General features: G+C 42.1%; 1 protein-coding gene across 8 annotated transcripts in view; it reads left to right on the forward strand.

Moving 5' to 3' along the window:
- TMC5 (transmembrane channel like 5) overlaps positions 1-27,478 on the forward strand; it is a 27,886-nt gene extending 408 nt beyond the window's left edge. Inside the window, exons 1-26 of one of the 8 annotated variants that reach the window (XM_064725789.1) lie at positions 64-199; positions 358-470; positions 1,936-2,083; positions 3,532-3,616; positions 11,534-11,695; positions 12,215-12,399; positions 12,778-12,882; positions 13,613-13,705; positions 14,449-14,548; positions 15,165-15,240; positions 15,561-15,809; positions 15,955-16,106; positions 16,639-16,783; positions 17,328-17,483; positions 18,011-18,177; positions 18,817-18,895; positions 19,261-19,358; positions 21,000-21,095; positions 21,690-21,765; positions 22,362-22,495; positions 23,618-23,791; positions 24,183-24,261; positions 24,622-24,717; positions 25,774-25,875; positions 26,169-26,214; positions 26,984-27,478. In XM_064725789.1, the coding sequence (XP_064581859.1) occupies positions 11,622-11,695; positions 12,215-12,399; positions 12,778-12,882; positions 13,613-13,705; positions 14,449-14,548; positions 15,165-15,240; positions 15,561-15,809; positions 15,955-16,106; positions 16,639-16,783; positions 17,328-17,483; positions 18,011-18,177; positions 18,817-18,895; positions 19,261-19,358; positions 21,000-21,095; positions 21,690-21,765; positions 22,362-22,495; positions 23,618-23,791; positions 24,183-24,261; positions 24,622-24,717; positions 25,774-25,875; positions 26,169-26,214; positions 26,984-27,147 (2,646 nt within the window). In that variant the 5' untranslated portion in view covers positions 64-199; positions 358-470; positions 1,936-2,083; positions 3,532-3,616; positions 11,534-11,621 and the 3' untranslated portion in view covers positions 27,148-27,478. Of the gene's footprint in view, positions 1-63; positions 261-357; positions 471-1,935; positions 2,084-3,531; positions 3,617-3,803; positions 3,893-3,950; positions 4,259-5,454; positions 5,577-11,533; positions 11,696-12,214; positions 12,400-12,777; positions 12,883-13,612; positions 13,706-14,448; positions 14,549-15,164; positions 15,241-15,560; positions 15,810-15,954; positions 16,107-16,638; positions 16,784-17,327; positions 17,484-18,010; positions 18,178-18,816; positions 18,896-19,260; positions 19,359-20,999; positions 21,096-21,689; positions 21,766-22,361; positions 22,496-23,617; positions 23,792-24,182; positions 24,262-24,621; positions 24,718-25,773; positions 25,876-26,168; positions 26,215-26,550; positions 26,618-26,983 lie in introns of those variants that run through there. The other 7 variants (XM_064725787.1, XM_064725790.1, XR_010442022.1 and 4 more) reach the window with 7 other exon arrangements.
- Positions 27,479-27,530: the final 52 nt, after the last annotated feature.

Raw genomic sequence — 27,530 nt, forward strand, 5'->3', positions numbered from 1 at the left:
CTGCCCCGGGGCCGCCTTCCCCCGGCCCACGCCCGCCGGGGGCGCCCGCAGCCAACAGGATCGCGCTTTGGGGCAGCCGAGTCTTTCTGTTCCTCTTAGCCCCGGCTTGTTCTAAACTCTCCCTGAAGATCCACGGCAGGGTATAAATACTGCTGCCATCACCCCGCTCTCTCTACTAAAATGGGCTCCCGCACCCCAGGTGCAGGCTGGGGGTGTTCTGGCTGCTGGGCATCTCTCACCGATGTTTGGCTTGGAAATAAGTTTAGTTTCAATGTCTTCCGTCAGTATTAACTACCCGTGCTGGTGTTGGGTGCTGTAAAAACTTACAAATTCCCATGCTTTGTCAACTCCCATTAGGTCACAAGCCCCAACCCACGGCTTGTTCTGGGGCTGGACACAGTGGTGCAGGCTGCAGTGGAAACAACACAGCTTTACTCTTGAATGTGAAAACTTGGTGTGAACTGGAGCAAGTAAGTCAGTAGATGCTGAACCTTTTTTCCATCTGAGAGCAAGGCATGGGTTTTGTGTGAACTTGTAGAAAACGTCTCAGAGAGACTTATTTCTTGGAACAATTCTTGCCTTTTGTGTGAAAATAACAGCATGTGTGACAAATAAAGAAATGAAGCCTCCAGAAGTCTCAAAAGCCTTACATGGAGGGGACAAAATTTATTTCTAGCCTTTCTTACTTTATTCTACTGATAGTTAAAAGATAGGGATTTTTCTGAAGTTTTAAAAATAGGTCATTATTAGGCTTCAGAATGCTGAATCAGACACAAATGAGCATGTTTTTTTCTTTTAGCTGTGTGTCATCAGCTCAGATACGTTTTTCAAATTGCTTTGCTAGCAACCATCTATGTAGGTAATCTGTTTTCATAATAAAACCATAAAATGTTGTTGATAAAAATAAAGTTCTCAAAGTAATTTAGATGTTGATGTTTGTAATCTGTGTTACCAGCAGAGGTGAAAGGTATATCTTAAGGGGAATTGTTGTGAAATACACACATGGAATTAAAGCACAGCAACTTCCTTATTGCACTGAATGACTTAAAAAACCAACAAAGAAACACACCATAGAGGTGCTCTTGCCTTTGTGCTAGCAGGTTTATCTTTGGTAGTTGAACTTGATTATCTCAAAGATGTCTTCCAGCCTTGATGGTTCTACAATTCTATAGCTAATTTTTAGCTATTTCTGATGAGAACAACATATAACTTGCCCTCATCCTTCTATAAGTCACTCTGGAGGCCTATTACTTTTTCCCTTCTCCTTTTCAGAGATCTCAGAGATTTCAGAGATCAGGATGGTTTTTGCAGGTGGGATTTTTTGTATAGCAAGGGCTGATGCTGTGAGTGTCAGCAGGACAGGGTGTTGGTGACAAAGCTGGACACCTCAGTGATACACATTTGCACAGGTGATTGTGGTTCCTTGGTTGAGTGCCACATTTCATGGGATTCATTTTAACAACTCCCAGTTGATCATTCTGAAAAACTCAGGGAATGGAGAATAAAACCCCTCAGCAGCATTCCTGAAAAATCATTTGATGCTGTTAAGCATTGGTGCTGAGCGTGTGATTCATGGGCTGGATGAGAATGTGCATTTGTACCCACTGTTACTGGTGCCTTGAAGCCACCCAAGCATGAGCTGGCTTTGTGTGGCCCTAAATACAAATATTTATAGGGTACAGCTGCCTTGGGGTGTCATCTGAGGTGGCAGTTTCACTTTTTATTTATGTTTATTTTTTTACCATGAAGAATACAAAGAGGAAAGTTGAACAATACACTTGAGGTTAATGAGACTTTCTGAAACTCTGTGTTCTAGAGAAGTATTGTGTTAATGATCCCATGAGAACAAATTTAAATAAAGTTTGGAGGAATTGAAACAAGATTGACTTCCCCAGGAATTTTGTGAGAACATTCTTTAATGTTATTTTTTTGCAGTTGAGAAAGCTTTTATGACACTTGGAAATGTTTCAATGAATTTTATGGATCACAGCAATCCCAGGTGGAAAAACAGGAAGACAGACAAGCTGAGGAGGAGAGAATGGATGATTCTACCAGACCACAACAGTCACATGCAGGGAATGCAGTAAGTTCCACTTGTATATCATTTGTCCAGTGTTCCTTATCCTTAAAGCAGCAGCTCTGTCTGTGCTGAGCATGGAAGGCAGTGCCATGTTCTGTTTCCCAGGATGCTGGAGATAGGTCTGTCACATTTAGTAACACCATCCATTTCCAGGACAATTGTTCTTTTGTGTGGTTCCTCTTCCTAATGCCACAGCTCAAAAATGCTTCTAAGCATTCAGGGAAGTTCTGAGTGATTGCTTTAATTTTGGGGATCTCATGTTTTTGCTGTGGCCTGTGCGTTGTGCAGGGAGCTCTGGGGCAGTACAGGAGATCTGCAGCCAGGTCCTCTGCAGCCATGCCAGGAATGTTGCTTAGGGCAAAACCTAATCTTAAAGCAGCATTAGAAAACTTCACTTAAGTCTATGTAGAATGTGTCTGGTACAGGACAAACATGTTTTACTGAGTTCAGGAGCTGGAAAAGCACTAGTCATTTGGTAAAAGTCAGCAGTTACACCAGCCCAGGTTCTGAACACAGAGCAGATTGATTTATTTATCACCAGTTCCCTGCTGGCATTAATCCGAAGGCTGACAAGGGTATTTTTCATCTGTTTGCATTTTTAGTCTTGCTGAGCAGAGAAGTTACTTAGGAATGGTTGGTAGAAGTTTCAAGATGTGTGGTTTTCTGGGAAGATAAAATATGCCAAAATGGCATAAGAAGCTACATCAACACAGAAGCAGCTGGGGTTCTGTAATCTATACAGTATTAGCAAAAAGGAAAAAGGCAGGCCACAGGTGTGGGACAGCAGAGGCAGCCTTCTCCTCACCCTGTTTCCTGCTTTGTCTGTGCTCCCCCAGTGGTGGCGGTTTGGCCCCTTGTTCAGTTTGAGGATGCTCCTGCTCCAAAGCATCGGCCTTTGTGAGGGGCCCTGGCAGTGCCTGCAGTGTGCTGGGGGATCCCCGAGTCCAGCTGCAGTGGAGTGAGGGAAGGTGAGGCAGTCATCCCTGCTGTGGGATAGAAATTCACCTCAGAAGCACCACCCCAACATTTTGTTGGCTACTCTGTGTTGCACCCTGCCTGACGCTCAGCTGGAGCCTTGTCCAGTCTGTAGTTTTTCATACCTCTGCATGAAATGGGTAGAAGAAGGGAAAAGAGAAAGGCAAGAAAAATCAGTATCTCTTGTGTCAGACTAAAAGAGAAGCTCCTTCTGGTGCATACAGAGTACAGGAAGGGCTGGTATTAAACGCCCTGTCCAGGAATTGTGGATTATGCTAGAGAGCATATGCTGGAGTTCACTACAATGAACTAATTTTTCACCCTTAGAAGAGCCTTCCTTTAATTCAAGTAAAAATATGTGAGGAAAGATTGTTCCTTTTCTTTACAAATGATTAATCCAGCGATTAAGGAAATGCATCCTGTGTCTGAAAACTGTTTCTCTCTGTCCTTTTATTGTGGTGGTGGTGCTATCCCAGGCCAAAAGAAAGCATGTTTAAATTCGTGGGAGAAGGAGAGTGAACGTCTTGGAGCTCAAATAGAAACATAGCAACGTGTTGCACGGTAGGTATCAGCAAAGAACTTCGGGGGCTGTTTTTGTTGTTTTTCTGTCTGTTGAGCTGTACGAGCAGGACCTCAGCTCCCCTTTCCGCGGGAGCGTTTCCGCGCACAGCCCGCTCGGGGAGAAGGGAAGGGAAGCGAAGCCGGCGGCAACAGCGGGTTCCCCACACGGGGACCGCAGGCGGCCCCGGGCGGCGGGAGGGGCGGGGCGGGGCGGCGGCACCTGGAGCGGGAGAGCGGGGCCGGGCAGCGTGTCCCGGCGGGCAGCCCGGGAGCGAGGTAAGAGCAGCGATGGGCAGCCCGGGGCTCTGCGTCCCGGAGAGGCTGGGCACGGCCGGGGGCAGGGTCCGAGCGGGGCCGCGGCACGGGGCAGGGAGGAGCCGCCGCAGCCCCGACAGGTGCTGCCGCTTCCAAAGGGCTGCTGCTCATTCAGAGTGATGGAACCGTAAGGGTCGGGCTGCGGGATGTCGGGGGTGTACTCGGCTTCTGCTCGCTGCAAGGTGAATGTCCGCCCAGGGCTTGGTGTCAGCCCCGCTGCACGAACGGCGCCTCGCAGCTTTATCGGCCCGTTGGTCACATCCGAGCTTCTTCTGCCTTCAGCTGGAAGCGCTGGTCCCACGGGAGAACCGGCCACGCTTCCTTGAGGTATTTAGCCAGTGTGTCACCCTTCTCTCTGAGGTGTGGCACCAGCCCGGCTGCGGTCACAGCCTCGAGCGTGGCATTTCAGTTTGGTGTAAGTTGCGTGTTGGGTGTTCTGCTAGCTAGTGAATGGATGTGGCGCTGTACTTTCCAGGTTGTGAGATTTTCGTGTTCCAGGTTGTAAGTTTTTTGTGTTACAACAGGTAACGGGAATTTGTGTTCAATAGGTGGGGAAAATCTCGGGCTCCAGTATTCGTGTTCTTTGTGGTGCTTCACTCTGTTACTCCCTCAAAACACACAGACTTACTCTTTAACCTACAAAGGCTGAAACGTTTCTATGGAGAATACTTAATGTACATCTAAAAGCCAAATCTTTGTGTTCTGGATTTTATTGCTGAGCCCCTGTCATTAGTAATGCTCTGTTAGTAAAGCAAACCTGCAAAAGCAGTGGCAATGCACGGGAGCTGCGCTGACTCCTGCTTCCCTCTCTGCCTGAGTGTCAGCCCTGTCCCCGCGGCAGCCCTGCCCTGCTCCTGCGGCAGAAGCAGCCGCTCAGTGGCTCCGGAGCCGCGTTCAAGGTGCGACAGCGCAGGTGAGGCCGCGTGTCCGTCCCTGCCCGTGCGGCACAGCCAGCGCAGGGCGAGGGAACAGCAGCTGCCGGTGATAAGGAATGAGCTTGAAACGGCACTTCTGCTGGGCTGATATGTCAATACTCCACCCAAAGCAATTCATCTCTAACTATTTTGAGGTAGTTTTTTTTACTTTTGGGTTTAGTCTTTTAGTGCTTTTTTGATTGTTGGTTGGTTTTTCCCCCCAAAGTAAGTTTGTCAGAATGACTGTGGTGGTGTTTGAGGGTCTCCAGGACGAGGGAAGAGAGGAGAATCTTGACTCCATGTTTCAGAAGGTTGATTTATTATTTTTTTTATATTAAAAGAAAATTATATACTAAAAAAAGAGAAAGGAGACATCACAAGGCTAGAAAGGAGTGATAATAAAATTTTGTGACAGACTCAGAGAGTGTGACACAGCTGCCTGTCGTTGGCCATTAATTAAAAACAATTCACATGCAACCAATCAAATATGCACCTGTTGGTAAACCCATTTCCAGACCACATTCCACAGCCATCAGATGGTTATTTTTTACATTTCATTTCTGAGGCCTCTCAGCTTCTCAGGAGAAAAATCCTAGGGAAAGGATTTTCATAAAATATGTCAGTGACAAAGGACTTTTACCCTGGAGAGTGATAAAGTGCTGAGGTGGTGTGGAATGGCTGCACGGGCAGGTATAAGAGGAACTGGAACTTTATGGTGGTGTCCTCTTCAGGTATTGGTGAAAAAGTCTCTAATTGCCACTTGTATAGTCCACAGGTTGTGTATGTTCATTGTAGAATACACCCTTAACATGCTACAGTGGATTTTAACAGAGCTGTATTTTGTCTGGAACATTAAAAAGTATTCAGTTTATGTGAAATTATTTGTTAAAAATTTTGAAAACTGCATATAACGATTTTGACCAAACCAGTTCTCTTCCTTTCACTGGTTCTCCCTAGCAATGTTCTAGTTTCCTGGTATTCCCAATACTCTGACAGATATACTTTTTGTTTTCCCTCAGGGTCCTGTTAAATGCTGTTTGTGCAAATAGTAACAGGACAACAATATTCGCAACAGGAAGTTAAGCCACAAATTACAAACAGAACAATGTCCTTTTTCAGTCCAAGATCCTTGAGTGTATGCAAACCCCTGTTTATTATCCAAAATGATCATATATGTAGTCTTCATCAGCTTTTCCACTTGAACTTGTGAATGATACTCCTGTAACTGATACTGCTCATTAAAGTACAATTTGCAGGTTGCAAGGGGAGAGGTATCCATTGCAAGTGCAGAATAAACAGAGCTTTCTTTTATGGCTTTCTTTCAGTCAGAACTGTTCTAGTAAGCAGTGTCTTCTAAAAGACCTGCTGTTGTTGGCTGCCTTTCCACTTAAAGCTGAAAATTAATTTTAACCAGGTACTTGTTTCCTTCTTTTTTTTTTTTTTTTGTAAGCAGTTATTTCCTTCAAATACAAGTAGCTGTTAATGTTGGTTAATAGACTTAAAAAACTTGTTTTGCAAAGATTTAGTCCTGCTAAATGCAGAGAATGTGACAGACTGCAATTTGGAAATTTAGTCACAAGACTGACTTGCGCTGATATGAAATGATTCTTGCTTCAGTCTTTTTTTCCACATAATGGTCACATTATGAGCTAGGTAATATTTTTCAAGGGTTAAAGAAATAATGCAGAGTTCTGTTTCTTATTCTTTCTAACCCTGCCTCTCTCTGCCAGGTATATTGTTCCTGCTCTTCAGCTCTTTCTAGTTTTAGTAGTTATATATCTCAGTGCTTATGATTTTCCCAATGAATTAAATTTGCCCTTGTGGTCAGATTTAGGAGATTAAAAGCAACAAAGCAGCAAACACAGAGAGTTGCTCTCAAAGGAGCCTTCAGGTAAAGGATTAGATCATTCAAAGTTATTGTCATATATACTTCAGTCCACAGGAACTGGGTCTGGGGAGCCTTTTGGGTGAAGAAGCAGGGATGTGTACTGTAGACAAGGGAGAGGACTATGAATTTCACAGAATTAATGAAATATCTGAACTTTCCCACTCCCTTTATGCAAAAAACTGTATGTGCCTCCACTTAATAACACTTCACTGAACACTAAAATTTAACTACATATTGTAACGATTATCTAGGTGTTTCTGGGGCATGCTTGTAATGCAGGTTTCTAAACTCAGGTGAAGAAGTAGAAACCTGTCTGGGACACTGCATACTCAAAGTAGCTGGCAGTCCTTCCCCAAAAACCTTGTCTAAGCTACCACAGGTGATACAAAGGATTTAATTTGCAAAGAAAGTGAACACCATGAAAGTACTGTAGTCTTACTATATTGTAAGGGAATTACAAGAAGAATGTTAAATGGAAGGGATAAGGCAAAAAAGTGAATAGGGGCAGAAAAATGGATGAAGAGTAAATAAGGAGCAGAGCTCATGATGCTGAAGAGCGGCTGGAGGCATACAGACACTTTTCTGCTTCCTTTTGCCTGGCTGCTCTCTGGACCCCACTCTTACAGGAACAGCTGGGGGATGGCAGAGTGGGATCTGCATTCTGATAGGTGCCCTTGCACTACAGGAGTAGCAAGGAAATCCATTTGGGCTCCAGACCCAGGAAGCCGTTGGGAGAAACAGCAGCATGGTGGTTGTGAGGGGGATGCTGTCACTCTCTCTTCCCAATTTGCTCATCTCTCCCTATGAAAGACTAAGCAGAAGAGTTTTTAATGCTGCTGCATGTCACCTGTCACTGGGAAGATCTCTTGTAGCAGAGGCACAATTTAGATTGCCTAAGTTGAATTCTAGGTCTAAAAGAGCAGAGTTGCTGTTGGTTCCTATAGTGGACCTTACTGACCTCAATAAAACCACAAAGGGAGGCCTGGAAGAAGTGATGTTTGTTGGTGCTGGTTGGGTACTTTGGCAAGATGCAGTAAAGATAAGGGACTTTGCTTCCGTGTATGATTCACTTGGTTGCATTGCTAATACATCATTTAGAGATGAGGTTTTCCCCAGCGCAGTGTTTGGTTAGTGTCAGTACACAAGCCCTTTAGATTTTCTGAGAGGCTTTCCTGGTCTCTTGCAAAAGTGTTGAAGCTGTTGGAACTGAGACTGTGGAAGAGTAGTGATCAGTGCTGGAGTCCAGCTGCTGATGCAGAATGTAAAACTCCAGTTTGTCTCTCACACTCACTTTTGGCTTCCAGAAATCAGTCTGGTTCTTTATCATCGTGATGTGTGGAACATGTTGAACAGGACAGGCATTCATGAATAAAACTTGGGTAACAGTGAAGTCCTGTGTAGTCATACCCTACAAAACTAAACAATCTTTATGGATGTAGAGCACATTCAGCCCTCTGAATCACTTCTTCCATAAGTTCTATTCCTGTCATTCAACATTATTAAGTTATCTATGATGCAGTTCTGGAATTCCCTGTGTTTATTCCATTTTAAGATGTGTGCCAATAGGATTTACTTAATGAAATCTTTTGTTTACTGAGACATTACAGGTAAGGAGCTTGAAGGTCTAAATGGCTTTCCTTAAACTTGATGCCAGAACAAAGTGCTGTTTTGGCAGGACACTCATGTTTGTTTTATTATATTCTACATGAGGATTAGTGTCTATAGCAGAACATTACCTGCACAGGAAGGGATGAAACTGACCTGGAATATTTTGTCAGGGCTGTTGATCTGTGACTTGAAGGCAATTTGTTTTCTGGGAGATGATTCAGAAGTATGAGTGTGCACTGCTTGGAGTTTCCTGGTCTGTATCGTTACAGGGTTGAATGATTTAAGCGGGAAGCACCCGCCCTTCAGAGATCTTCTAACTTATTTACATATCAATGGTCACTAAACCCACTGATCTTAAACCCTGCTGTGCTCCAGAGAAGGTGCACAGATTTGTTTGTTTCACCAAGATAAGTTGTTTGCTGAAATCCCAAAATGTAACCCATAGGTGGACACCACTCTGCAGAGGGAAGATTTGTCAAGATCCGCTTTCTGTCTTTCACAAATAACCTCTGTCTTCCAGCTATGTTTTTCCCTTCTTAATAATTTTTTAAAGGAAGAACTAAGTCTAAATGTCCTATCTTTTCCTGGAACTACGGTTTGCTGCATTCCATCATAGGGTGAAAAGAGGAAAGAGATGGTTTAGTTTGAGCATTACCTGCTTTGGGTTCTTTCCAGTGAACTGTGACTGGTCAGAAATGTATCAACTGTCAGATTTGAATTTGCCTCTGCATACATGGAAAACTTAACTTCAAGTCATTAAAACTTTGTGAGTGAAGAAAAAACTGTATTTTCAGTGCTGGGTTCAGTGTTAGACTGTGAATATCCCTGTGGATTTTCATAGTGATCCTGGCATGCAGTGCATCATAAGACCCAAGAAACCAGAGTGCATAATAACAGAGCCAACAGAGAATCTGTCTTGGGCTTTTTTGAGTTTATGAAGAAGCCTTTATGGATAAGCCTTGAGGTCTCTCAAATGATTAAGAGAAAAATGCCGGATAGATTTTCCAGCCAGGCTGATCTGTTTCTTCTGGTTGGGTGATGTCAGCAAGTTGGTTGATATGGATGGCTGATGCTTTCTGCCAGTTTGCTTCTGGGTAATGCTGAGTCTGCACAACCCATACACTTCCATCAAAATGTCTGTGCTTTCTACAGCTCCAATGAGGACCAGGCAAGTTGGCAAACTCTTTAGATCAGTGCTTTCCAGCTGCCCTGCTGGCAAACTTCCCAGCTTTTTGGATAGCTGAGTCCAAGAGAGTTGGGTTCCTGGGAAACCAGTTGAAAAAAAATAGAAAAATGTAATTTTGCACACTCTTCAAAGGGAATTGTCTCAGAATTTTCTTCCCCTGAGAAAGTAATGTTTCCCTCTTCAGCTTTTCATTGCAGTTTGAAATATAAACCACATTTACAGGAGGTGTTTAGTTTTCCAAGCAAGTCTTTGCAGAAGACCACGATAATATTTTTCAAGAATTATTTCCATGCTTTTAAATAGAATATAGGGACAGAATGTACTAATTCCTGAGGGGTTTGTACAGAAGTTCAGATATATTCTGAGCTAGTTCTCAAGAGATCACCAAGAGCTAAGTGCTTCCTGTCAAAGGAAATCTACCTCTTCAGGAGATTTAAGCTTCTCATGACTTTTAAGTAAGAGTCTTGGATTTCTTTCATGTAAGAGCCTTGGATTCATGGGGCATTTATTAAGTTTTTTTGGACATGAGGAAAGAAGGCTTTGCTAACTATACTTGTGCTTTCATGACAGCCTCACTCTGTAGGTGTGAAATTGTTGCCTGAAGAAACACAAGTGGCACTTAGGAGAGATTGTTTCTGGTTTCTTTCTGGCAGCAATCACACCCTGTTTGCATCAGCAGGGTGATGCACTCTGTGTTCCCATTGCCTGGTGTGCTTTTACTGGATGTGCTGAGTACCTGGGCCTCCGAGCACCTTACTCATGCTGTAATCAAAGTGTAGTCAGTGTTCTGATTCAAATGTTGGACTTTGAATTCAATCAATCCCTCGTGTTTATAAGCATAATTCTGCAAGTCAGGGTGCAAAACCTGGGCAGTGTTTTACAACTACGTCACACTGCAGGATTTTAGACTGTTCCAAGCTCTTAAGGCATGTAAATGACACAAGAGTCATTTAAGAGCTTCTTTTGGCAGAGTAAGATTTTGAAAAGCCCTCAGAAACTAGACACCTTATAATTATCCATTTTGAAGCTACTTTTCATATAATACTTCCTTTGCTACATCACAAATAAAATCCACTGCAAATGAAAAAGTTTGTTGAGACTCTACTGTTAAATAAGATTCAGCTCTGCTTTTCTAGGAATGGAGCTGAAATAAAAATAGGTTCTGATGGGTTTTACCAGCTTTGCCCTTTATTGTTTATTTTTCCCTTCCCTGCTGTGGAATAGCTTGCCAACTTAGGAAACTTACATGGTGCCTTTAAGAAGAAATGCTAAATATAGTTTCCTTTTTTATTTTGAGTATGATTTTTGATTAATTGCAAGAACTGCCCGCTTAATTTGGATTCTCTTCTTCTAATGTAACATTCCCTTTTTACTGGCTCATGAGGACTCCCATTCAACAAATTCTAAGTCTGGCTTGTTTAAGATTAAAATGGAGCAGTCTATGAAAAATCTTAAACTGGGCCTATTTAAAGGATTGAGGCATTAAACCATTAGAAGACCCCTCATTAGGAATGAGTCTCCAGATGTTGTCAGCTCTGTACAAAACCACAGTCCCTCAGGTCCCTTATTCACAACTAAAACTTAGAAATGCACTGCTAGCAAGGAACAGGGCAGGCTTCACTTCCTCTTTCATATTGGAAATGGAGTTAAATTTTTGGAGAAAATTTGTGTATTTGGCTTTTGCTGTTTAAGGAGGGGAGAGAGAACTTTTTTTTTTTTCCCTCAATATTTTGACATGCTTCTAAATCCTGGCCTCATTAGTGTTGGGAAAACTTCTGTGGCACTGCAGTTCTGTAGGTTTGGAGAGACCTAACTGTAGAGAAATATGAGTTCCTATTTGACCTGCAATTTCTGGTGAACCCCAGTTTCCCAGTGGTGAGGTGATGAAGTCACAACCACTGCTGATTTATACTGGTTCATGTTATTTTTTAGTAGAGTCTTCTAAATTGCTAAAATGGAGTTCCTTCCTTTTAATTTTTATGCACCTGCATCTGTTTTGTAATCAGGTCTGTAATCAGTCATCCTTTTAACATATTAATGAAGCAGTAGAAAGAAAAATAAAGAACATTTCATCCTTCAAACCAAGGACTTGCCATGTCTTATCATTACAATGAAGCCTTTGAAAATCCAGACTACCACTTCTCAGAGACATTGGAAATTGATAGAAGGTGAGTTTATTTAATTTCACTCTGTGACTGTGCCATAAGAAATATTCATTTATATGCAGAAGATCTTCTCTGGAGTTTTACTTTGTGGATTTATTTGAATCCCTCCTTTATGCTTTCATTCTCAGACAAGTTTTTAAAACTGTTACCAGGAAGGCAGCATTCGAAGGAAATGATGTGTTTACTTTTTACATGTTGGATGAATTTTAGTTAAATTTATTTATGGCATAATGTTGTATGACTTATTTTTTAGTTCCAGTAATTTTCACAATGGGATGTAACCTTGGATATCTTTGTTTTCCAAGCCAGTATTCCTGTTTAGTTAGAGTCTAAGCTAACTCCAGGTGGAGAAAATTTTAGCTTCTTAATTCATTTGATGACCAAATCAGAATTATGTTGTTGAAGTTCTGAATACAAAATATCTCTCAGTATCATAGCTTGTTTTATAACATACTCAAATTCAGGATACCTATTGAGGGGTTTTATGACAGTCAGGATTTTCTTTTTTCATTGCTTACCCAGGGGGACCTCTCAGAGGAACCCATTCTCTCACCAAACTCCTCATGATTCATCTCAGTCTGATTACTATGGAGAGCACAGAGGCAGGGAGCAGAACTACCCTGTGGCCATCCCAATGTCTTCCCTGGGCCCTGGCTCTGACTACAGTCACGATTTACCCAGCACAAGCCCATATGGAAATTTCACAGGTATGTAATTTCTCATGTGACCAGCTTAGAGAATGCCTGGAGCAAATAACACTTGGCTCTGTCCCGAGGGAGTCCTGCAGCTCTGCAAAGCTCTACCCTGTAAATATTTTTAGCTTTTTGGTTTTTTTAAACAGTTCATGTGTTTTATTAGCAATTCCATGGATTGTTGTACTAACAGATTGATAAATATTGTTTTGTATGGACTGAGTAAGGTGTTGAGTACTAGGATGTACATTGGGGTGGAGTATGGGAGTTTTGTTGAGGGACTAGGTTGCTGTGCTGGCACTAGATCTGTATTTTGTCATAGGCTTGGCATTCTGTGTCTGTAAATAACCCAGAGCAGTTTGCAGCTTTGTGTAACTCTGATTTCCTTTAAAGAAAATCTTTCCTTTGAGCCTGAGCCAGAACTGACTTACACCCCACATTCTACCTCCCATATGCTGGATTATCCCTACACTCATGGAATTTCCAGTGGATCAGAGGGTAAGGATTGTGGTGCATCACAATATTGCATGTCAGTCTTGCCCTCCATAAAATAATACTAATAAATATTTTAAAGCCTTCTTGTTCAGGTATGAATACCTTCACATAATAAAAGGGGTCAAAAGTGGGGTCCTTCCACATCAGAGAGCTGAGCTCCACACTGGGGTGTGACACTGGGACTGGCCATTTTCTCACTGGGAAGGCCAGGCAAGGAAAGCTGGGGCTAAACTCATCTGTGTCATGGGTGGGAGGCAGATGCTTTTCAGGAGTGTAGTCTCCTGTTTGAATAAGTGGATGAGAAGGTGCAGAGAGCAGCTGCATTTTGGCCCCAGGGAAATGGGAGTTTGGCACGTAGAAGTTACTCAGCATGAAGGAGTGTGATTCCAAAATGATCCCCCTGAAGGCTGGGGAAGGATTTTTAAAGAAAGAGCTTGTCTTCTAGGAAGAAAGTCTTGAATAGTGAAGGTGTGCATTTGTGAATGGGTTAGATGGAGTTCTCCATGACAGCTGAAGACTCGGCTCAGTTCCTCTTTTCCAGCATTTATCTGAAAAATTGCTTGTGCTTGTCAAAGACAACCAGGAAAGTGAGTGGGGGACTGTGTTTGCATGAAGTTAGTGAGATTAATGGATACACTTTTAGCTTGTTCTTGTCAAAGTGAAATTTGAATTTCTTAAGTGAAATTGTCAGGAGTCTCTGGGCTTCCTAAGGAACGTGTGTTACTCAATTCAGACAGCTTCATTCGGAGACGCAACCGAAGGCCCCCTGATGAGATCTTCGTGACTTCTTCCAGCATGCCTGAAGCAGATCCAGTGAGCAGGGAAGGTAGGGGTTTAGATAAGGGGATCTGATTTGACACTGTCCTGTACAAGGATAGTGTGGTTGATGCTGCTCTGTTTCTCACCAGAACTGTGTTCAGCCATTCTGTGGTCTGGGGGACAGCTTAGATTTGTGTTATGGTACTGGTTAATCTTTTATGCTCTTCTAACACACTCAAATCTCATGATAAATGAAATTAAGTGCAGTGTGAAGGTGTTAAATTGTAGAAATAAATGCTAAGCTCTTTATTAGAATTTGTTTGACCAGCCAATAGATTGCTTTCAACCACTGTGTCTGGAATTAGCATCAAATTCCAACTATGCAGAAGCAGCCTGACTGTCAGGTCAGAGAGGTGTGTCTGTGGAATAGGTAGTGATAACTAGGAGCACTGACATAAACTAAAATTACAGAATAAATAAAGCAAAAGTTTAATTTTCAAGTCAATATGTAGCAGGATAGAAGTGTAACTATCAAACGTGATGAAGTGGACCAGAATCTTGGAGTTTTGTCAGTATTTAATTTTCCTTTATATGGCAGCTCTTTCTATGAACATTATTGGACTACTTGCATCTGACTTAGAGTTCTGAGGGAGCTGAAGATATTCTGGGCAAAATAATTAAATCTCAGCTTACACACCTTGGTAGCTGTGTAAATGAGGGATGTTGTTATATCAATTTCAGGTTGTGTATAAAATTTACTGTATTCTTATCCCCCAATTTTTTTTTTTTTTTTGTGTGGGTTTGATGCAGAGGAAGATTTAGTTGGAAGTCTTGCAAGTATGTCCAGCAATGAAATGATTAAAGCAATCCAGAAGATGCCAAAGACCATGAGAAAAAAGAGAGAGATCAGGTAAAAATAAAAGTTTGTGTTTAGTTTTAAAAATATTTACTTCTAGGAAATGTTTGTAAATGTTTGGAAATGTTTAAAAACATTTACCTCTAGCTATCAACTATGGGAGTTCGCCATGTGCTGAGTTTTGGTTTGCCGCTTTATGTCAAAGTACTTTTTAATGCATTCTTAAAGAGTTAATGTCTTGCAAGAGAAAATAATTTAATGATGGAGATAAGAAGAATCTCTCACAGTAATATAAAATAGAATATCATGGTCCTGAGATTTGGTTATAAATGATGACCTGAGATTTATTTTCAAAGGATACTTGGATGTTGGTAATTGGAAATGGAGAAGAGACCCTATGATCTCAACCATCCTTTTGTCTCCTTACAAAATATATGTAAATTCTGCTGCCAGTGTGAGTTAGTGGAGGGGGTAGAACATGCTGTCATAGCAAGGACAGGAGCCAAGGTATCAGCTGATATAAAATGAACCAGTAAGAGCATCTCCATGTTGTACTAATTCTGTTTGTGTGCACAGAGCTGAAACTGTATTTGCAGCATCTTCTTTGGCTTCTTGATTCAATTACAACTCATACTATGATGCTTGTCACCCCTGCCCTGCTCTTCCACAGAAACAAAGTTCTGAAAGAAAGAACCAAAAAATCCCGGCATCGTGGTGCTCAGTGGACACAGGGAGCACCGGGAGTGGTGAGTGCCAGAAACTTCTGTCAGTCACAGCAGAGCAAACCACTCTAGCTGCAATGTTAGCACTGCCTCCAGAGGAATCTGGTGTCTTGCTTCATGTTACCTACCAAAGATCCAGTTAATTGCTGCAGTGTTCATTAACAATGCCTTGCACTGCAGGAGCACTTAGGAGCACCTGTTCACCATCTTGCGGTGCATGGAGCAGGGCAAATCCATTCTGAACATCAAAATGAAACTGCAACATTTAAATGTGAAGCTTTATTATGTGAAGTTGAGTCCTGTTTGCTTGCTGAGATTGATGTCTCTCCTCTCTTTCCCTGCAGTCATTTCGGCGATTTGGAAATGCCCTTTCAGAATTTTTTCAACAACTGCGGCCATGGCACAAGAGTCTGAAGATCATTGGTGCTGAGTTTGGAACAAGTGTTCTTTCTTATTTTGTTTTCTTGAAGTGGCTGCTAAATTTTAACATCTTCTCATTCCTCATAAACTTTGGTTTCATCACAATTCCTCAGTTTCTGGCAGCAGAACCAAATAACCTTTCATTCACGGGCCTGGAGCTGCTCACTGGAGCTGTAAGTATTTAAATTTAATCATACCTCTGATTTCATGATAAGGAATAGGACAGCTTCCACCTCCAGTAATTTGTCTTCAGATGATGATGCTTCCTACCATGGAGGTGAGAGCAAATATTCTGAATGATGGCCCTTGTCTTTTCAGGGTTATTTTCAACAAACAGTTCTCTACTATGGCTTTTACACCAATGCTACAATCAGTAAAGTGGAGAATGGTCCATCTTACAACATGCAGCTGGCCTATATTTTCACTGTTGGAATATATTTTGTCATCTGTTTTCTTATCTTGGTGTTCAGGTAAACTGACTGTGAATTCCTGTTTCTCTTATATTAAGGGGGAAATACCCACACAATAAAAAACCCCATCCTCCACCCAGTTCGAGGTAATAATTACTTGAATATGTTTCTGTAAGTCCTTATTTACAGGTGTAGAGTTTAAGTAGAAATTTCTGCTCAAAAGATAGTCTCCAGGAATCAAACCTTTATTACAGAAATTAAAAATAACTGCAAAATAGTGAAGGACATACAGAGAATCCCGCTTCAAACTGGGAATATTGTGATCCCCTTTTGTAAGCTGTTGCTCCTAATATTGTTTCTAATTGATGTGGCCTTACAGAGGTAAAGATTATCAGCAGCAATCTTGAGATGGAAATGCTAGAGTTTCTTACATTAAAGTTTATTTTCCACATTGTTGTATGTGACATGCTCTGACATAGGTCAAATAAACTTGTAATGGGATGGAAAAGCTGTCAAATCTCCCTCCTTGCCCTGTGTATAGGCTTGATGAATTTCCCTGTTACACATCTGACCAATTTAATTTTCATTGCAGCATGGCAAGATCCTTCTCCAGTAACTTTAGGTTAACAAAGGCATTCTCTGTGAATGCCAGCAAGCTGCTCTGTACTTGGGACTTCAATATAACTAATGAAGAAGCTGTGAAGCTGCAACAGAAGAATCTCCTCACACAGATAAAGGTACAAACCACAGGAGGTACACAACTAACGTGTGCGAGTCATTCTGTTGGAGACTTAGTTGTGCATACAAATTTGTGTGCACATACAAGTCTCTGGCAGAGTAACACAAGTATGCTAGTCCTGTGCATAAGAGATTCAAATCTTCCTGACTTCCTGAGTTTCATCTGGTCTGAGCTCCTGGCATTGGCTTAGCTGCTTGTTTTCCTTTTTTCATTGAGCTACATATAAATATTTGTGTGCTTCTGTTCTATTGAACAAGTCTCTGTGACTATTAAATATTTGCCTTACAGAGTATTTATTCAGGTTTTTCTCCTTCCTGCTATTTAACTATTTTATAAACAAAAGGCAGGCTGGAAATATTTTCTGTGAAACTTGATTTCTAGGATAGGAACACAAAATTGCCCAGTAAATGTTCCTAGGATATTACTCTGCCCATCTTCTAGAGCAATAATCTTTCATTCAGTTTCTCTGGTAGTGCCCTGAAACAAGTTCTGCCTTGTGCTGTTGACTAAAAAATTCTTTATTAGAAATTGTTTCTTTGCAGGAAGATCTCACTGAAGTAAACAAAGAAGTTGTAAATTTTTCTGCGATGGAGAGATTTGTTCATATTGCTACTCATCTCCTTGCTTGGGTTGTTTCCCTGGCAACAGCAGTAGCTGCTTGTGCTGGTGTTTACTTCCTCTCCGTTAATAACCTCAAGGTAAGACCAGAATTTGTGTTTTTCCACACAGGTATTTCACACTGAGTGTGAGCACTGCTCTGTTCACTACGAGGAGCACAGACAGAGTTGTTGTTGCTGCCAGAGCACACTCAATTTCTGCTGGCCCTAAAGAGCTGCTTGACAAGGCCTGCCCCACTGGGGACTGTGGCAAGAGTGAGGGAGCTGAGGGATCTGAGCAAATCTCCCTCCTCTCTCCAGCAGCTGCTTGCCTGGGCCCGTGGTCAGCTTAGGCACAGTGCACCTGGTGAGAAACAGCAAGAAGCAGCCCCAGCAGGACCTGCCCCTTCTTCCCCAGGAGCTGCATTTGAGCTGGGGCTCCCACCCTTGGTCCCACATAATTTAGGGGAAGGGGGAGAGGGTCACTGTGCTGCTGCTCATGGGCCCCTAAAACATGAGAACATCCAGGGAGGTGAGCCGGGGGGCTTCCCTGTGGACACACCTTGAGACAGCATTTTGGTTAAGGCTCTAAGTCTGGGTTGTTTCATTATGTCTTTTTCCTCTCTTAGCTGTTTATGAAAGGGTATAGCAATGATCTACAGAGACAATCTGCCATGTTGGTGCTACCTGTGATTGTGTCTCTCCTCAACACTTTGGTCCCATTCCTCTTCTCCTGGCTTGGGCACCTGGAGAAGTTTCAGACTCCTGGACAGCACATTTATGTCACTATTGTCAGGTATTTCTTGCTGCCACCTCTTAGTGCTTACAGCCTGAAGTTGTCTGAGTTATTTTTGATACAAAGCTGTGTCTGGGTGGTGTGGGGGGACTAGGGAGCTATGGAGGAGAATTCATCTTCTCCAAAGGCTTCTGTACACTCCTGTCATCATGACCTTTCGTCTTTCATGATCTTCTGGATGTTATATCCCTGCATGAAGGTGAGGAATGGTTTCCCTCCCAGCTGGGTGCACTGTGACCTGGGCCTGTAGCACTCCTTGATGGCCCCATGGCTGTTGGCCCCTCCCCAGAAAGGGAAGGGTAATAGAGAGAGGACTGAGGTCAGCTCACTTAAAAACAGGTGCCTGGATTTTACCCTGCCCAACCCCTGGTGTCCCTCAGTCCTCCCTCCCCTGAGGAGCCCCCACAGCCAGCCAGCAGCCTGTCAAGCAGATGTTGTGCCAAGGTTGTCATGCCCAGCTCCCCTCCTGCCAGGACAATAGAACAATGCCACACCTGAGCTCCCAGGAGAGCTCCTGCTAGTTCTGGCACTCTGCAGTGCCAAGAGGAGGTAAAAAGTGTGACCAGTGGTCATCCTGCCATCACTCCCTCCAGGTATGCACCAGCTGTTGGTGCAGTTACTGTTACTTCTTCTTTTCAGAAATATCATCCTGAAAATCTCAATTGTTGGAATATTGTGCTACTACTGGCTGAACATCGTGGCTACCTCAGAGTCACAGGTAAAGTTTCAAAACACAAATCTCTGACTTGCAGTGCCTGGTTAGGAACCACTTGGATAAGAGACTTGCTTCAGCAAAGTGAAGCACATGTGGTGTCTTGGGAAGCTGAGTTTCCTACCCTAACAATTTTTATTAGCAACTTGAGAGAAATCAACTGTAGGAAAAAATGAATGGCTCAGCTCAGGTCTCAGCTGGATGGCAGCATTGTTCACTGGGAAGTCAACCATGATTTGCTAGGCTGCTAGAATATATTTGATCAAGATTTCAGATCTTTGATCAAGTTTCAGATGCCCAAGCATTTGGGAACAATAGCATAATTTTTAAATTCTAGTTTGATTTGGTTTTTTTTCTTCTGTTTCTTAAAGTGCTGGGAAACTTTGGTTGGCCAAGATATTTATCGTCTTGTTCTAGTTGACTTCATATTTTGTTTGCTTGGCTCTTTCTTTGGAGAGTTTTTAAGAAGGTGAGTTCTACTTTTCTAATCTCCTTTTCATTCATTACCCAAAGATATGATCTGTTTTCTCCATGTGAGAAAAGTCCAGCAGAAGCATGGCTGTGGCCATGGAGTCTCCTTGATTTTCCCTACCAGGCAGTCTCTGTGTAGATGCCTTGTGTCTATTGCTGTTCCTGCTTAGAAGGAGGTCAGTGTGTCCTTTTCCCCTTTGGAGATGGAAACACATGCAGGGGGGAAGCCACATTCTACTCTCATGGATTTCCTGAGACTGAGGTGACAATCGGTTGTGTCAAGCACAAATCCATCTTCTCTGCACAAGCATGGGCACAGTGCTGCCTTTCCTTGGGGTACCCACTGTGATTTTTTCCCCTCTCAGTTATGTCACTACAGTGCCCTCAAGTTTAAATCTGATTTTATCAGTCTTATTAAGCATATAATGAGTCTCTCAAAGGTAGAGGTCTCCAGCATGATAAATGAGAAAGTATTGTGAAGTGGATGTAAGGAAAAAGTAATTTACCTCTGACATCTGTTGTGCTTAGTGCCAGACATTGCTTATGGCTTAGGCAGTGTTTAAGTGCTTGCCAGCTCTACAGAGCATTCAGATCCCTGGCCATACTTTTGTGTAGGAGATCCATTGTTTGCTCTCTGCCCATGATTTGAACAAGACTGGTTTGCAAGGTAGGGCTTTGTTAACTACTTCTTTAATTTATACAAGACAATGTTGAGAAGTTCTTGAGGACTTTTCCTGCCCAGCTCTTGCCAGTGTACTTCAATCCTCCTGTTCTTGTTGTGTTCAGTAGGAAACCTCCTCCCAGCAGAAAGTCACAGAGCTAAAACTGCAATGTCAGCTGTGATGGATGGCCTCCCATAAACTGGGCAAAAGCACCTGACGTAGACAAGTGAAAGGTTCAAAGTACAATTGCTTGTATTTAACATTTTGTGCTCAGAGTATCCTCCTGAAAGCCCAGCTCTGTTGGTGATGCAGTTGATAAGGTGGTATCAAGATATGATAGTTACCAAAATCTTTGTTGCTCTCACTACAACTAGCATAAAACTGTCTCCCCAGCTCAGGAAAACTGAGGTGACTAAAAGGGATTGTTGGTCCTCAGTAGGAATCCTCTCAGTACTTGCTCACCTGTCTGTTTCAGCTCCTTGCAACCTCGGTTAGTTTGAAGTAGGATGTATTTGAGGGTACATTGAGAGTATCAGTGTACAAATTTCATTTTTTTTATTAATGATTAAAATTCTCATGACCTGAAAAAGCTGTTACAGTTTTGTTCTGAGGTCCCTTGCCATTTCAGCTGCTTTTAGCAGAAGAATACTTGTGCTTGAAGCAACAAGTAGTTACTATAGTATAGATATGTACTGATACAGTAAGAAATCCATGTTGGTTCACTGTTTCAGTTGTGTGCAACATGTACTAGGTCTTACTTCAACCCTGCTTTGTTTTACAGGATTTTTTTTTGCCAAATTGATTCATTTTTGCTGCGCTGTCTAATGAACAAGCTGTGGCTTCTTTGCATGATAGTAATGCAGCCTCTAAATAATTTGTCACAGATGCTTGTTTTTAGAAGACCATTTACAGGGATTTCCATAGAGGACTTTATCATTTAGAAATTGCTGTTGTACTATAGTTTCTTTTCTCCCCAGAATTATTGGAACTACAGTCTGTGTGAGCCTGGGGCTGCCAGAATTTGATATAGGACGAAATGTTTTAGATTTGATCTATGCACAGACTTTGACCTGGTAAGTGTTAAACTTACAGCCAGAACTTCATTTGCATGTAGAACTATCATGGAAAAAAATCTTATTCTGTTTGTGGGTGTTTCCCAGAAAGAACAGGATAAATAACTGGAAGATGAGCTGTTCAGTGCCTTTGGTAGGGACTGTGACTTGCCAAAGTAATTATGTGTAAGAAAGTAACAATACCTTCAGTCAGTAATTTACCTGCTGGCCACCTGGTCTGGGAGAAACCTGATAAGTTCCTGTAGGAATATCCTGGAGTTTTGTTTACTTCCTCACTGGGATGATGTTCTTGATGAAATAGTCTCAGTATTAAATGCTGGAAAAGATGCCTTATTTCCAAGAATGACTGTGTTACTCCAGTTATAAAAAGGTTCTGCAGATCTGTACATAGATATATGTGTTTGAAATTGCATGTTTTCAAAGGTGGACTTACTGCTAGAGGATCAAGGGTAACAAAATCACATTTCCAACTAATCCCACACTGTATGAATATACTGTATATTATTGTGGTATTTTTCTGCTTTCAGTGCACTGAGAACTGAATGGTGACTAGTGAAGGTGTAACTTTTTTCTCCTATAAATCCTTCCTTGTAGGATTGGTATCCTGTTCTCACCTCTGTTGCCTGGTATCCAGATGATAGCATTTCTTATAGTATTTTTTGTGAAAAAGGTAACAAACTTTGTATCTATTCATCATAAACAATAAAGTAGTAAAACTAAAGGCAGGAGAATTAACAGTGGGCAAGTGCATATGTCAATATAGACATTTAGCCTGTGGCTGTGACTTTGGCCTCTCAGTCACCCCCCAGCAACTCCCCTCTGTGAAGTTATCTAGGTGTAAGCAGGGTGATTCAACTGAAGATCATGGTGGAAATGTCTTCTTTTCAGAACTGTTTGTCTTGGTAGTATCACCAGATGAGAAGTTGTTTGTTAGGTCATGAAGCAGTTTGTAGTGTTGAATGTAGAAGAACAAAGCTGTAGGTAGAAAGATGGATTAAAATTTCCCTGAACCGTGAGTTTGCATATGCTACAAAAGCAAACTCTACCCAGCAGACTTCTGAAGAACCCATCAGAACCTCATTTTGCTTCTTACTATTTTAAGACTATATTATTGAAGTTTTCTAAAACTACACTCTATCTATCAAATTCACATTAAAGTTGGTCTTGGAAATTTCTGATAGATACTATTTCAGCAATTTCAGATTGACTTAAACCAAGTTGAAGTGGCAGGTAACAACATTCCAAAGTACCTTCCTCTCTCTAAAGGTCAGTCTGATGAGGAATTGCCAGCCCCCTCGTGAAGTCTGGAGAACTGCTCAAATGACCACATCCTTCATTTTCCTGCTGTTTTGTCCTTCTTTCCTTGGAGTCCTGTCTGTCACTGGGGTCACTGTCTGGAGGTATGGAAGATCACTGTGCTGTGTGACCTGATACCAGGCAGAGGATCTGCATTTCTCTATAAAAGAAGTTATATTAACTGCTGGTGGAAGGTTTCAGGTGTTCATGAGTTGTTCTGTGCTCTGAAAACAAGATCTGCTCTGTGAGCTTGTGAGCGTGTGACTCACTGAGTAACTTGTCCCATGAGGAAGCAGGAGGAGAAACAAAGTTGCATTTTGGATTCCTGTTTAAAGGCATAAAATTTTACTTTTCCTCCTCTTAAAAAAGTATCTGTGACCAAGTCCTAGTTCCCAGTTTACTTACAGTACTGGTGATTCTGGGTCTGCAGCAGAGAAACACCTGGGAAAACTCAGTTGAGGTCAGCTCCTGGATTAATTCTGAACTTCAGAGGCTCTTTCTGCAGGCAGGCTGACCCTGTAGTAATGGATCTGGGTTGTTACCAGTATTTCAAAGCTGCTTTGGTTCTGTGTGTGTTACTCTGGCCACAGGAAGGAGGGCAGCATGGATGCACTTTTCTCTTGACAATAGTCAGCAATGTGATGTCAGTATTTAGTGAGACACATGAAACCAGTTGGGATGAAAGCTGTCAGAGCTATCATTTCCTGAGGGCAAGTGGGAATTTCAGACTGCCTGGAGTGGTTCAGTTTCAAAGCAAACACTTTCTATTTCAGTCTACCTGACAATGATAATTCTTACAATGAGCTGTCTTATTTTACCACCTTCTGTTGTTACTGAAGATCTGCAGTGACTCATGTCCCTGAAGGCAAGGTGAAATGATTTCACCTTGTGGTGAAATGTTAAAAAAATCCAGTTTTTCCATTTCCTGTAGTGTGTGCTACAGTGATTGACAGGTTATGCTTATGTCAAGGTTGTGCTTCCAGGGCTTGGTGCTGATCCATTGCAGCAAGGGCTCATGTCTCACTGCATTGTCTGAGTGGGCATTTAATGGCTGGGGAGGAACACAAGCTAAAAATGAAATACAGATCATGGAAGTACCCTGGGAGTCCAAAGACATTAGAGGGCTATAGAAAACTGAGGAGCATCTTGATGTACAAAATCACAATATTAACTAATTCACTGGTTAACATACAAAGCTTTAAGTAGCTGTTTTTCCACACTCTCAGGTTAAAGCCTTCAGAAGAATGTGGCCCTTTCAGAGGTTTGCCCTCCATGTATGCTGCAGTTGATGAGTGGATACAGATGCTGGAAAGATACACTGTCTCAAAATGGGTAGTGTGGATCTACCACAATTTAATTGCAAGTGAACTTTTCTTCTTCATCATCTCTACTGTTGTACTGTAAGTATCTGCTAATGAAAAGAACTAGAAAAAGGCCTTAAGCAGAAAAAACTGGCAATGACAGAGTCATTCTATGTTATTTTGTTATCTGAAATGCATCTTGTATTGTTCACTCACTTAAATGACCTCTCGTCTTGAATACAAGTCCACAAATTTTTGGGTCTTTTATAAAATAATGTTTTAAGCAATTTCATGCATTTGCCTTGTTTTAGGCAAATCCATGTGTTTGCCATTCCTTGTGTAATTGTGTACATCTATTTTCTGTGTCTGTGTACAGAGATGTGTATATATAAGTCTTTTAATGGGTTAAAATGAACAAGATACATTTCTATCTAGACACTGACTAGAATAAAGTGCTCATATAATGGATCTTTTATTTTGTTTTGTTTAGAATTTTTACTTATCTTTACTGGCAAATAATACAAGCAAGAAAGACCATGATCAAACTCTTACACAACCAAATTATTAATGTAAGTTTGGCTTTCATTTGTATCTTTTGTATAATTTGGCTTCTATGTTGATTGTCTCATCCAGCTTTGTGGGGCTGTAACCTGTTTTTCCTATAACTGCAAAGGAGGGTGGGAGTCCTTCCTCATGGGAGTTACAGGGAAATTTAACTCACAAAGAGCTGTAGCAAAAGAATTTTATCTTCAAGATGTGTTGCTGCAGCTCCCTCTGTAGACATTTTCCTTCTATTCTAAAATAATCTCGTAGACAAGATTATTTTAGAATAGAAGGAATTATTTTGGTCACTGGTTACTTACGGGCCTTGATCCTTTCAAGGTTAATTAGTGCATTCCAGCTAATGATCAAATATATCTTGACTACAGGCAGGACAAGATAAGAAGTTTCTGCTCCAAAAGCTACAAAGAGAGCAAAGGGCAAAGAGAAGAAGCTCGTCTGCCCTGGGAGGAAGAGGCCAGCAGGTCAGTCTGACTGCTCATCTGCTGCTGTTTAATTGCTTGGGGCAGGTCCATGGGGCTCCTCCAGCTGTGCAAACAGCCTGCTGCTTTGGGAAAAGGCTATCCTTAAGATTTAATCTAAATTCTTGCTACTTAATTCCAGACAGCAAAAGGATGCTGTGTGAAAGTTTCCTAATTATTTGTTCCAGGCTGGAATTCAGTCTGGATATAGAAAAGCCCTTACCCTCACCAGATATAATTTATGGTTATGAAACTTCAAGAAAACATTCCTAATGTTCATGTGCAGTGATGGTCACCAAAGGGTTTGGTGACACCTCCTGAACCTTGCCTAGGCTAAGGAGGAGGCTGCCTTCCTCCCCAGCAATGCATTTCCTTAGGGGGCTGTGATTTGTGGGTATTTTCAGCTGAGGTAAAACTGAGTGCTTTGACCTAACCCCATTTTAAATCCCATATAACACTGATAACTAAACTTGAATTTATTTTTCAAGGCAGTCCTGCCTGCTGAGCCATCAAACTAATGCTAAAATGTGGACATATAGTTGCTGTCTGGTGTTTTTATTTGGGTTGAGTAAAAACTCCTTGCCCTAAATACTGATAGAGCAAAAGTATTTGGTACGTTCCTCTCCTTCCTCCCAAAAACCCAAATCCCCCCTGTATGACTGTCAATCATTAAAATGATTACATAAATAAAAAAACAAGTATGGATAATAATTTATATTCTTGACTATAAATATGTGTGTGATAATACAAATAAATGTTGACTGTAAAGAGGTGAGCTGAATATGAGGGACATTTTCTATGTGCTGGGGATTTTCAGACAATATCTGCCTGTGTTGAGTGTCACAAGTGGGACTCCTGAGAGGGAGATTTTTCACCTCCCAAGTGTGGATGTTCTTGTAGTTGTTAAGATCAGATTTCAGAAGGGGATGCCAGAATGATCTCATTGTGGATTTAGCAGAAAGGCCATCTCCCTGAGCCAAGGGAGATGAGCACTGCTGACCACACAGTCACAGCTGGAAGCCAGATCACAGACTGCTGATGCCAAACACTGTTTTTCAGAGAAGCTCCTCTTCATACCACCCATCCATGCAACCTGCCCAGGACGTGCCAGGCTACCCAGAAAGGGCATTTGACAGAAACCAAAACACATCCCACAATGAGGTGAGATGGTCAAAAGAGGGAAATGTAGATTCCCCTATATAGAATCTGGGGTGTGGCATGGGTGATGGGTGTATGTGTGGCAAAGTCCTGTATGCATGGAAATAACTTTAAAGATTAACTTGAACAGATATAAGAATGTGATCAGAACAGCTATTGAACACTCATAAGCACAAACCTGCTCAAGACTTGCAGAGTATGGTTTGGTTACAGATAACTGGTATCTTTTCAAATACAAGATAACACACACAGGAGGGAAACCATGACCTAAATCTGCTTGTGAATTTTGTTTTCAGCATCCCTTTTCTGTTGAGATCTCAAGCAGCAGTGACTTTTCACCAGGTAAGCAACTAAGATGAAACATAGGAAACTCTTAAAAATTCAGCTCAGTAAAAATGTTTGATGTATAGACACAGTGTGTGACAGCTGCAAGTCAGGGACACAGCATTTTAGCATCCTGTGTAGAGAGAAAACAAAATGACTGGGTGTTGCCATCTTGTTGCAGGGGTTTCATACTGCTGTCTCTTTATCACAAAAGTTCCATACCTTCTGATGTTTCTCATGGGCAACCCGCACAGCACTGACTCTTTCTTCTTCCCAAAGCAGCCACTGACTCCAGCTTCCTTCTCAACCTACCACCCCACTCTTTTATAGCCCTCTTCTTCTCATTGCTTACAGCTGTGTCCTGTTAAAGTCAGGTCTGATCCTGATCTTTGATAATTGGCCCAGCTGCAACTCCTTAGGGGTAAGATTACTTTCTACACTGTCATTATTTTCTTATATTCTATCCCCCTACAACTGGGCTTGTGGGGTGATTTTTTTCTACAGACTGTGCTTTTTGGTAGCTTTTTCTGTGTTGGAGGTGACTTCTAAAGCCTGACCACCAGTTTCTGTGTACTAGAGAGTGAAATTCCTGGGTAAATGAGCCATTTTGTCTTATGGGCTGTAGAGTCCCTAGAACATCATCCTGCTCAGAGTAAAATAAGCCTATGCGACCTTGCATGGCAGTCTCAGTTCCATGTAACTTCATTGCAAAAACTTGACAGAAGAGATGTGTCCGTTCTGGCGTTGGGGCTGCTCCCTCTAACGCTGTTTGCCTTGTGCCGAGCAGGCGCTGAGCCCAGCCCGCCCGGCCGGAGCCCCGGCACGTCCCGGGCCATGGCGCTCGCCCTGCGCGCCCGAGCGGCGGCGCTGGAGGAGGACAGCGATCCCACCGCGGGGTTCCAGCCCTGGGCAGGCACGGACAGCGATGGCAGCGAGAGATTCCAGCCCTGAGCAGCACCGAGTGAGGGCACTGCTGCAGGAAGTGCCTGCATCTCATCCTCTCTCGCACTAATGATTAAAGAATCTCTCAAACATCTTTTGTTACGTCTAAATGGAAGGAAAAAAAATATAAGAACAGGTTGTAAAATGTGTTGGGAGTTCGGATTTTTACTGTGATAGGGACTATCCCCCTGCTGGGGTTGTTTTGCAGCAGTGGTGTTTGGTGACAGCCTTCCCCCAGCACTGGCATCACCTCCATGCAATAAGGCTCCCTCCATAGCTGACCATGTGTTGTTGGGAAACTTGTGCCTAACTGTAAATAAAAGTTGTATGTTTAAAAATATTTTTCTAACAGTTATGTTGTTTTACCTGTTTTATCAGCTTTTATCTACAGT

This window comes from Zonotrichia leucophrys, chromosome 14 (genome assembly GCF_028769735.1).
Source record: "Zonotrichia leucophrys gambelii isolate GWCS_2022_RI chromosome 14, RI_Zleu_2.0, whole genome shotgun sequence".
Lineage (NCBI taxonomy): Eukaryota > Metazoa > Chordata > Aves > Passeriformes > Passerellidae > Zonotrichia > Zonotrichia leucophrys.